This window comes from Nematolebias whitei, chromosome 5 (assembly GCF_014905685.2).
Source record: "Nematolebias whitei isolate Nwh7 chromosome 5, NemWhi1, whole genome shotgun sequence".
In the NCBI taxonomy this organism is placed as follows: domain Eukaryota; kingdom Metazoa; phylum Chordata; class Actinopteri; order Cyprinodontiformes; family Rivulidae; genus Nematolebias; species Nematolebias whitei.
The window spans coordinates 18,593,355-18,603,777 of NC_056502.1; the positions used below are offsets into that span (position 1 = coordinate 18,593,355).

Below are 10,423 nucleotides of genomic sequence, written 5' to 3' on the forward strand. Positions count from 1 at the left end.
AAAAAAAAAAAAATATTAACTCCAATCAGGTTCAGTCAGTTCATCTGGACAGTTTATTTTCTTGTTGAGATGTTTCGTCCTTCATCCAAAGGACTTCATCAGTCCGAGGAGCCACAATAAACTCAGTCCCACAAGCAGCACACTCACATAGACCAACCAGTTTGATGGTGATAAGATGGATCCTGGGGCCCATCCTCTCCCTCATTGTCTCCTCTGAGGCAGCCATAGCCAAAGTGGTTCAAAACATCAAAGTTCATGCTCAATAATCCAGGTAGAAAATCAAACAAAGGTCAGTCAGGTCATCTGGATGGTTTCTTTTTTGTTGAGACGTTTCATCCTTCATCCAAAGGACTTAAGTTTTGAACCACTTTAGCTATGGCTGCCTCAGAGGAGACGACGAGGGAGAGGGTGAGCCCCAGAAACCATCTTATCAAACGTGTTGGTCCACTATGCGAGTGTGCTGCTTGTGGGACTGTTTGTTGTGGCTCCTCAGACTGATGAAGTCCTTTGGATGAAGGACGAAACATCTCAACAAGAAAATAAACTGTCCAGATGAACTGACTGAACCTGATTGGAGTTAATATTTTTTTTTTTTTTATTCTGTGTATGAATGGTAAATAAGATCCAGGGGTGAGAACATTTTATAAAAAGCCATTTGGGGAAGAATAAAAAAAAGTCACACGAGTCACTTTTTGTTACAGTAGCTGTTTGAGACCATTTTAATTTGCTCCCCAAAAAGAAGGAAACAAAACCAGAACAGCAGCGTCTTGTATTCATGTTTTGGTAAAGATATTTGATGCGATCTGAGTTTCAGATCCTCATTACCCCTGCGAAGCGTCCTGCAATCCACTCAACGTGCTGAAAAAACCACAGCGATGACGTTTCATGAGAGACTGTGGCAATAAAATACAGAAACGTGACCTTGTTGTAACTGCGATGGCCTTTGTGTCACCTGCAGTATAAGCTGACGATATAACTGAAGATAAGACGCGGATTCAGAGAAAACGAGCATGATTTGCACGCTCTGTGTTTTACACATTCAAGTCTGCATGTTTTGTTCAGCTCATCCATCTTTATGAGGACGTCCTATATTATAAAACCTTTGCTTTTATCAGTGACTCACATTGTCAACGTTTAACAGGTTACCTTACAACTTTTCAACGTTGAACAAATGAGGGTTTTGATCACTTCTACGCATCTTTGCCTTTAGTGAAGTTAAAATCGTGCCAGTGACTAATTGTGTTTTTTTTACCTTTGAGCCCCACTGTGGCAACAATACAACTTTATTGATTTACAGAGTTATATAACACCAAAGGAGAGGTGATAATGTCTGTTTGCTTAAACCATGAATTCAAACACAGTTTAAACATAAAATATACTTTTTTTTCATACAATTAACGTTAAAAGTTACATTTAATTTTGTTTTCAAATCCATTACAGGACACAGAAACGGTGGTTGCTAAAGAAACACATAGAAATAATTTTCTACATCGTCCTCACTTAAGTAGAAAAGTTGAAAGAAGGAATTTAAATGTGAAAGAAGGAGTAGGAACATTTTAAAATTTCTAGAGGAATGGAAATATTTCAGCAGTTGTTTTGGCAGCTTTAAGGTTCAAACTATTACAAATATTAATGTAAAATGTCAAAAGCAGAAACCACAGTGAAGTATCCACATTACTTATTAAACCAGTGGTTGTAGTTTGATGGGCTTTATGTAACACTACAGTCAAGTCTCCTCCCATAACCTGTGACAAGAAAAATGGTTTGCATAAAAAAGTTCATACGTTCTGTAAATTCTCACAGAAGCAAATATTTAAGTCTTTTTTAAATATACTGATTTAGAGCAGGGGTGCCATACTCACTTACAAAAGGGGGCCAAAATTAAAACCTTTTTCAAACTAAGGGCCAATTTCAGAGTCTACATTAACTCAAATCAGATGCCCAGCATCTTTTCTTGGTCACAGGTTCCTCAACAAGAGTTTGATCGGTCTCATTTGATGCTCTCTGTTGTGCTTTCGACATCATAATCAAATATTTCTGAAGAAATTCAAGAGATAGGAGTATTTTACGTTTCACATATCGTCTTGGGGACCAGATAAGATGTTAACGAGGGCCACATTTGGCTCCCGGGCCTTGAGTTTGACACATATGACTTAGAGATTTTAATTTGGGTGGAAAAAGCTACAATATTCAAGAATCACTGATGTCGTTTAAACTCTTTCATTCAGACACAACCTCTGTGGTGGTTCTGGTGTCTTTATGTCTCAAACTTCTGTGTTGGTTATTGTGTTTTAATCCTTGTTTGGTTTTCTTAGTTCTTAGAGTTTTGGTTATGGCAAAGACGTCCTCATTTGGCTCAGTTTTGAATTCCACACCTGTCTTTCATTAGTAATCAGCACACCTGTGGCTAATCACTCTTCCCTCTGCTCTTTTCCTCTGAGGGTTCATCCATGATTCTTGAACGTTGGGTGTCCATTCCCACTCCTCGAGGACGACTAGCAAGTTTTCGAGGTCCCTCTGCTCCAACACACCTGATTTCAATCAATGGGTGATTAAAAATCTTCTGCAGAAGATAAAAAAATGATGTAATCATTGAATAATGTGTTGAAACAGGGACACCTCGAAAACATGCAGGGCGGTGGCCCTGGATGACTAGGATTGAACATCCCTGATTCACAAGTTGCTTTAGTGCCTCCTAGGACACCTCCACACCCCATCATTTGTAAATGTAAGACCATTATGTCCCCCCCCCCCCACACACACACACACACACACACACACACACATAACTCAAGGGGCCTTACAATATTTGCAGTTCATACAGTTTGTGTTTAACCTGACCTCTCCTCCCGTGAACTGATTATTAATTTATTAACCAGATTAGATCTAATGTCTTTCTACAACCTTCCCTTGTTTTGTGATTGCCATATCCTTGAATGTGCACTTGTTTGACAGTTTTAATGTAGATGATGGGATAAAAATTAAAAAGTTATACATGTTGCATCATCTGAACACTGTAGAAGGAGCTCGGGCTCTTGTCTTCCTTTAAATATATGTTTTGATCTTGTTGGAAAAATACAAACGTTAAATATTTTAGGGTGGCTTATATATATATATATATTTAAGTTTGGCATCTGGAGCTTGAGCCCCAGAAATGATCGATTATTTCCCATGAAGCCCGCTGGTAAAACATGGAGGCTCCACAGCTAAAAGAGGCAAAAACACGACAAATAAATACATATTTAAAAGCAGGAGTCGCGTCATTTCCAGCTGAGGCTTGTCCTGATGGAAAACGGAACTAGTGAGGAGGGCTGCACGGGAGGAAGAGGAGGAGAGAGGAGGTGCAGATCGTCTCTGGAAATCATCATCAGAGGGACCGAGAGAAGAAGGAGGGCGGCAGGAGGACGGCGCGGCTCCGCAGGTTTCATGATTTAATTCGTCTTAAATCACAAGAATTGTGCTCGACGATATTCTGGTTTTAGTTTGAACTCCGTTTGGGTCGATCACCTGTAAACCCACAGCTGTTTGGTCGGTTTGCTGCGTTTTTTGTGTGAAATAAACTCTGACTCTTCCTCCGGCAGGACAGGACACAGACATGGACAAGAACAACGAGATGATGTCCGTCGAACACCAGAATGGGAATTTAAGGTAAAGTCTTCTTCAAGCTCACCTTTTGGTTAACTTGTTCTCTAAATTTAGAACAGAGCAGGCTGATACACTTTTATTTATTTATTGCCAATAACTCACAAAATCAATGGATTGAAAATTATTTAATTCAATTTTCCCCCCAGTTGGCTCATTTATATGAGGTTAGAATGAAGAGTATACTTTATAAGCTGTTTCATATGTAGGCACTTTTCTTTCATTCAGTCAAGTTTTGCTCATTTAATTGGTCAAAAATGTCCATAAGCTTTGCTCTAAAACAACAAATACCTAATAACTAATACAGGGCTATTCAACTGGTGGCCCAGGGGCCAAATCAGGCCCATGGATGAACTCAGTTGGGCCCACCAGTGGGTTCGTTTTTAAATAAAACTAGATTTTAAACCATGAAAGAAACTTACTTAATGACAATAACTGCTGGATGTCCAGCCCCTGAGCTCTTGGCTTTCAGTAACTGTGGCCCCCTGAACAAATAGTTGAATAGCCCTGATCTATATGTTCTAAACACTAGAAAAAATGTCACTTATGAGTAGATGTTTTAATAGATTTCTCATTCTAAGTGTTTTGATGATCTCATGTTTCTCTAAAGGTGAAAATTATCTTGCGAGTCATGGTTTCATACAGTAAGCCAGTTTTTAGGACACATACAGTTTAAAGTTTCCAACCATTTTACATTAATTTTAACAGTCCTGGAAGGAAAATAAGCTTTTTGATGTCTTATGGACAAGTTTTTTCTACAATTTAAATGTGTGTCTATAGTAATGATTGGATGGAAAGTATGTAATATATTAACTTTTCTACAAATTTATTAATGTTGATCCTGAGTAGGAAGTGCCTGTGGATCTCTATAAATAAATAATGTGCTGTTGTTTGTCCCATAGGAAGAGTGACATTCGATAGCTCTAAAATGTTGACTGTGAATTGGAAAGTTTCATTTTGGATATCTGAAATGTTTTTCTTGACACAACTGAGTTATGAATAGCCGGGATAGGTCAAGGTCAATGTTTTCTTTATTGTCATTCACATCTCATGTGGTACATGTGGTGGAACGAAATAATTGTCCAATCTTACTGTAAAATTTCTAGTTATATTCAACTTATTTTTGTTAGCAGGAATTGTGGTAGCCTTAAATTTTTGTTTCTGCTAATATCACTGTATTTGTAGATTAAATTTTAGTTTGGGCTGGTAATGTTTTTGTGCCGTTATCTAAAATAAGAGTTAGAGGTGTGTTTTAAATAAATGCTGGTGTCTAAAGATGCTCAAAGTTTAAGCAACAATTCTAACATTTACATTCAGTTTTCAGACAGATTCACAATTCTTCCTCGTTAAAAAAAACTATTTCACATGCCCAAAATAATATATATTTTTCCAACCGAAGTCAACATATCTGATATCTCAGTTGTCGTTGCTCAATGGTATTTTCCCGTCCAGGTGCAAATATAAACTCTTTGCTCAAATCATATTGTAGAGTTTTTACAATCCTGTTGTTCTTAGTCACAAGCTTATCAAAAATTATTTGCTGTCTTTTCATAAATGAGTTTCCCTTTGCCTCTTGGATGGATCCAGCTCAGTACTGTTAGATGTTTGCAGTTGGAGTATTTCCCTTTTTCATACTAGAACTGCCACTGCTGAGAACCTTGATTATTATTATTTTTTCAGATGTCAAGCAGCTTTTCATAAAGTGACCTTTCACAAAAATGAATGCGACAAACCGGTTTATGTTTATGGTTTATGCTGTTTAATGTTGTGTGTACCTTATCTGTGTACCTTATCTGTGTTTGTTTAAAACGGGGCTCTCTTGGAAATGAGTCCTCGTGACTCAATGAGATTAACCTGTACAAATAAAGGTTGAATAAATGCAATGTCATGTTTTATACCCAAACATTTCTAGTGGGAATGAGACGGTTGATGACAAAACGGAAAAGAAGAAGAGGAAAAAGAAGGAAAAAGAGAAGAAGGAGCCCATGGTCGGTCCCCTCGGCGTGGTAAGCTGCAGTTTTAAGTGTGGGGGTGAAAAGTTGTTAATGTTGAAAGACTGTAAAGTGTGTTCTTACAATCATAACAGACGTGCGTGTGTGCGTACAGTATGAAGGGAAGTGGGGAGATCAGAGGGGGGTGCAGCACATCCTCCTGTTGTTTCGGCTGAGCTCCACCAGCCTCCCCGCTGTCGGGAGATAACAGCCTCTTACAGTTTCGTGTTCTCATTGTAACCAAACGTTTTTGAATTCAGTTCAGGTTTGCAGACAACTGTGACGTTTTGATGATGGTTGTGGGGACTGTGATGGCAGTGGCCAACGGCGTGGTGCTTCCTCTCATGTGCATCGTCTTTGGCAACATGACGGACAGTCTTATAAATAGCGCTGCGACCAGCAACAACCTGCCCGGCAGTGAGTTTTCTGATTACATATGTCTGAGCCAAAGTAAAAATGACCAAAATAAATGGCAATAATTTAAATTTTGTGTTTTTCAGATTTTTCAATTGCAAACATGACCAGCACTTTAGAAAAGGAAATGACTACGTAAGAGTTTACACGCTCGGAACAGCAGCTGTATTTATTGAGAAAACATTAAGTTATTCTGATGCATGCTCAATAATTCAGGTAGAAAAATCTAAAAAAGTTAAATCTGGTCCTCTGGACATTCAAAAAAAAAACCCAAAGCAAAACAAAAAAATTGTAGAAACGTTTAGTCTTTCATCCGAAAGACTTCCTCAGTCTGAGGTGCTGTATTCAGCTCAGTCTTATGGTACCTTCTCAGAGTGGATTAACCAATGATCCATTGTTAGGCTGATGGGCCTTCTTGACCATGTGAGCAGCTGGTTTTGGTTGTCAGCAGCAAACTGGTTGATCCACTCTGAGAAGGTGCTATTTATAAGACTGAGCTGAATACAGCTCCTCAGACTAAGTCTTTCTGATGAAAGACTAAACGTTTCTACACTTTTTTTGTTTTGCTTTGTTTTTTTTTTAATGTCCCGAGGACCAGATTTAATTTTTTTTTAGATATCAAGTTATTATTTTTCTTTTCAGTTTTTCCATCTATTACTCTATTATGGGAGCTGTTGTGCTGGTTGCGGCGTACATGCAGGTGTCCCTCTGGACGCTGGCAGCGGGACGGCAGGTGAAGCGCATCCGCGTCTTGTTTTTCCACAGAATCATGCAGCAAGACATCGGCTGGTTCGATGTCAACGAGACAGGAGAGCTCAACACTCGTCTCACAGAGTGGGTAGCAAACAAATTCTGCTCTATTTTATATTATTAGTTTTAATTTAAATGCTTGTATTAGAATACATGTTAGGACGTTAGAGTTGGCACAAATGTCCAGTGCTTTGAAGATCACTGGTGGATTATTGTGGTTTTGTGTTTGCATTTGCAGCGATGTCTACAAGATCCAAGAGGGCATTGGTGACAAGGTGGGGATGTTGATCCAAAGTTTCAGCTCCTTCATTGCGGCCTTTGTCATCGGCTTCACCCAAGGCTGGAAACTCACTCTTGTCATCCTGTCTGCGAGTCCTGCCCTGGGAATCTCAGCTGCACTTTTCAGTAAGGTAAAGTTTGATGCTTTCTTCATGGATCTTTTATTACATGAACCCATATACCCATGAGGGGTTCTCCTATATTTCTAACGGAGGTTAAATTTCAATGTTTGGGGGGGTGGGGGGGGGGAAGGATGTCACTGAAGGTTTAGTGTCAGCTACAGTCCCCTTTTTATGAACCTCCATTGTTGACCATCACATTTAAAAGCTAGCTGGCAGCTTGAATAGGCATAAACCTTCACTGATGGTGCATATCGCCCACCTCCTTGCAGGCCAAAGTTTTAAACAAAGGTCTAGCGCAATCAGCTGGTGCTCAGAGCATGTTTTGGGTATCACTCTCAGCTACTACACCCAATTTTAGCTCAATATCTTTAAAATTGAGTTGCCAACATTTGTTTGCTGTGGCAGGCATCGTGAATCAGACTGGCTTCAAACGTTTATCACTAAGATGTACATCAGATGATTACTCTCCTAGTTTAAATAAAATCCATCCAGTGGTTCATGAGATATTTTGCTAATAAACAAACGTGTACGTGCACACAGGCAATTACGTGACCACGACGTTGTGGCATCTTATAAAATAAAAACATGGTTGACATTTAGTTTAACTGAAGAAAACTACTGTACAAAGAAATTGTAAAAAATGTTTTTATGAGTGGAGTTTTGATTAAACTTACAGTAAAATGACTATCATGGCATATCACCCTAGGTTTTACACTTTAAATGTTGATGGCAATATTTCTAAACGTCATTCCGACTGGTTTCTGATGTTGGTTTTTAGTTTTTCTTAATTGGCATAGTGAAAACATTTGTGATGGTAGTGATTGGACATGGCACCAGTGACCCCCGTGACCCAAAAAGGAAGACGCGGGTAAAGAACAAGCTGAGCTAAGATGAGATATAAGATGAGCGATAAGATAAGATGGATGGATGAAGTTGCTTAGTGGGGAAAACAGTTTACTTGGGACTCCTCAGACTGATGAAGCCCTCTGGATAGAGGGCGAAACGGCTTTCCACAAAAAAAGAAACCGTCCAGATGCCCTGATAGACCATTATTGGATTTTGTACCTGGATGATTGAGCATGAACTTTGATGTCTTGAACCACTTTGGCTGTGGCTGCCTGCCTGGGAGGAGTCGACAGGGGACAGGACAGCCCCCAGAAACCATCTTATCACTATCAAACTGGTTGGACCACTAAAAGAGTGAACTGCTTAGTGGGGAAAACTGTTTACTTGGGACTCCTCAGACTGAGGAAGCCCTCCGGATAGAGGGTGAAACGTCTTTCCACAAACAAGAAGCTGTCCAGATGACCTGACTGACCATTATTGGATGGATGAAGTCTTGGTAGCTCAAGTTACAGATATCACTGACTTCAGCAATACATTTTTTTGAGAGAGTATTTTTCATCTTTACCAGACAAACTGAGAGAATATTACTCAGAAACTATTGATGGGATTAAACTGAAACAAATGTTCTTCGGCCATCACGCTCCGAGCCTGTCAGATGGATTTCCTGATAATGACCGTATTGTAATCCAGATGAAGTGAGGATGTAGTTGGTGTGCATGTGAGAAGGTTGCAAGTATTCTGCAGGTGTCTTTAGTTCTTGTTTTGTCCGTCTTCTCATTTGAACAGGTGCTGGCGACCTTCACTACCAAGGAGCAGAGTGCGTATGCCAAGGCCGGTGCCGTGGCAGAGGAAGTGTTGTCTGCTGTCAGGACTGTGTTCGCCTTCAGTGGCCAAAAGAAGGAAATCGAGAGGTGCGTATATGACACAGCCATTATTACTGTGAATTCGCTTTGGTCTGCTTCCAAGACTGTCTGGTTTAGACGTTTGAGAAGAGTTATTGTTTTGTTTTGTCTTCTTAACGAAGTTAAACCTCTCTGCAGTGCAGATGGATGTCAGGAGGAAAAAAATATAACTAAATAAAACCCATTTTGTGCAAATGTTATCCCTCTGTTTAAGAATTAGTTTCCATTGCGATCTAATTTCAGTTGTACATGTTTGTGATTATTTCCACGCTTGGTTGGGTTTGTGTTGCACAATAGATATCACAAGAACTTGGAGGATGCTAAAAACATGGGAGTAAAGAAGGCGATCTCTGCTAACATTGCCATGGGCTTTGCATATATGATGATCTACTTCTCCTACGCTTTGGCCTTCTGGTACGGCAGTACTCTCATCCTGAAAGACGAGTACACTATCGGAAAAGTAATCACTGTAAGTATGCACTTGGGTCTGAATTCTGGCTTTTTTTTTTTTTTAAGTTGAAACACCATTTGGTGAAGCTAATGATATTTTTGCCTGAAGGTGTTCTTTGTTGTGGTCATTGGCGTGTTTGCAATGGGGCAGACTTCTCCAAACATCCAGACGTTCGCCAGCGCCCGCGGAGCTGCATATAAAGTGTACAACATCATTGATCATGTAAGGAATGCAGCAAATATAACTCAAACCACCTTCCTTTCTCTGGACAGTTGTCAGTTTGTATTACCGATTGTGCTCTGCTGTAGTTTAACACTGCTGTCATACAGTCGGCAACTAAAATAACCTAATGTGACAGAATTTTCTCTAATTGGAGCTCCTGCTGCTTGAATTGTATTAATTTTTTTAAAGGAAAACAGCAGGTAATTTTGATCAATGCTGCACAGCATTTTCCAGGATTTAGTCCAAATCCTCTTAATGAAGGAATCCAACTATTTTCTGAGAATATAATTACAACGTCTGCAATGCCGTTGTTAAAATGAAATTATAATGGGTGTGAAGGTTGGATTGATTTTTATATAGATGTAGCAGAAGGAGGTTCAAACCTTTTGCCTTTGGCTCCTGTAGAAAAGTTGGTTTAGTTTAAAGTTCACATATTAGATGCTCACTATGTCGACACACAAGTTAGTTTTTAGAAACTGCACTTTACAAACTGCAGCTCAATAGTACATCAGACTGCACATGAACACAGCCTTCAGCAAACGTGGCGGTGTCAGATCTGGTACAGGATGGATGTTTCTATGTGGATAACTCTAAAAACGTGTATTGTGTATTATTATACCATCGTCTATAGTACTGTACATCTTGTTTCCTTTCTTGAGCACAAAGGTGCTTTACAGATGAGTGTTACTGTTTAGTCCTCAGTTAAACATCTCCATTGCCCAACCCTTTTGAGCTACAATGCAATATGGACAATAAAGTGTGTGTGTGTGTGTGTGTGTGTGTGTGTGTGTGTGTGTGTGTGTG

General features: G+C 39.5%; 1 protein-coding gene across 1 annotated transcript in view; it reads left to right on the forward strand.

Moving 5' to 3' along the window:
• The first annotated feature begins 3,285 nt into the window (after positions 1-3,285).
• Positions 3,286-10,423, forward strand: part of abcb4 (ATP-binding cassette, sub-family B (MDR/TAP), member 4) — a 21,673-nt gene continuing 14,535 nt past the window's right edge. The window contains exons 1-10 of the mRNA XM_037676645.1: positions 3,286-3,421; positions 3,582-3,648; positions 5,555-5,648; positions 5,894-6,050; positions 6,134-6,182; positions 6,690-6,881; positions 7,036-7,207; positions 8,831-8,955; positions 9,244-9,415; positions 9,506-9,619. Of these exons, the coding sequence (XP_037532573.1) occupies positions 3,286-3,421; positions 3,582-3,648; positions 5,555-5,648; positions 5,894-6,050; positions 6,134-6,182; positions 6,690-6,881; positions 7,036-7,207; positions 8,831-8,955; positions 9,244-9,415; positions 9,506-9,619 (1,278 nt within the window). The remainder of the gene's footprint in view (positions 3,422-3,581; positions 3,649-5,554; positions 5,649-5,893; positions 6,051-6,133; positions 6,183-6,689; positions 6,882-7,035; positions 7,208-8,830; positions 8,956-9,243; positions 9,416-9,505; positions 9,620-10,423) is intronic.